The sequence below is a fragment of the Blastomyces dermatitidis genome, assembly GCF_000003525.1.
Source record: "Blastomyces dermatitidis ER-3 genomic scaffold supercont1.12, whole genome shotgun sequence".
Classification (NCBI taxonomy): domain Eukaryota; kingdom Fungi; phylum Ascomycota; class Eurotiomycetes; order Onygenales; family Ajellomycetaceae; genus Blastomyces; species Blastomyces dermatitidis.
The window spans coordinates 1,480,730-1,481,492 of record NW_025544785.1 but is presented as its reverse complement, the minus strand read 5'-3'; the positions used below and the strand labels follow the sequence as shown (position 1 = coordinate 1,481,492).

The 763-nt window shown below is 37.1% G+C and overlaps 1 protein-coding gene across 1 annotated transcript; it reads right to left on the bottom strand.

Annotated features, from left to right (window-relative positions):
- Positions 1-201: 201 nt before the first annotated feature.
- On the bottom strand, positions 202-426 carry BDCG_17876 (uncharacterized protein; the record flags this gene model as incomplete). The annotated part of the gene is made up of 1 exon (XM_045426924.1): positions 202-426. The coding sequence occupies one exon, from the start codon at positions 424-426 to the stop codon at positions 202-204; it is 225 nt and encodes a 74-aa protein (XP_045282717.1).
- Positions 427-763: the final 337 nt, after the last annotated feature.

The window sequence follows — 763 nt, the reverse complement described above, 5'->3', positions numbered from 1 at the left end:
CTATATATGAAATTCTCTGCAAAAGTGATGTGTTTTAGAGACAAAGTTAACAGTAGTGATAGAATTTTCTTGAAAAGATCTTTTTCTTTTATAATATATTTTTCTCTTCTTCTCTTCATCTGTAATAGTGAGTGCATGAGAGTATTATTCTTAGAGAATAATAGAGGACTTATTCTGATGTTTTCTAGTGAGTAAATGTCTTCATGATGCAGCAGCAGCCTCTGTGACTGTTAAGAAAGCCAGGTTAAAGATGAAGATAACAGTGTCAATGAGCTGTGAGAGCACTGCTCTCATTGTCACATCTTCTTCTTCTTCTGCTTCTTTTACAGCAGTGATGATAGTCACTGTGTCTTGCAGTGAGATGTCATCTCTTCTGTCAGTCAGTTTATCTATGTCTGATTCATTCTCTGCCTCTCTCACTGCCATTGCAATGCTATTTCTCTTCTCAGTCAATACAGTGATGTATGACTCTGTGTGATCATTCAGAGAGAAATCTGAAGAGAGCTTGATTCTGAGAACAGTGACTTTAAGAAGCTCAATCTGTAGTTTCTCTTCTGCAGCATACTTAAGTTCTGCTCAGAATGCTGCTGAGTTGAGTCTGCAGAATTCTGCAGTTTCTTTATCTTTTCTCTGTAAGAAGGCTCTGATGCAGTCTCTGACTGACACTGCTACTTATCTGCACTGCATTAAGCAGCTGAAGAAGAGAGGGATTTTATATATCTACTTCTTCTCTCACTCTCACTATTTTTATTATATCTGTAAC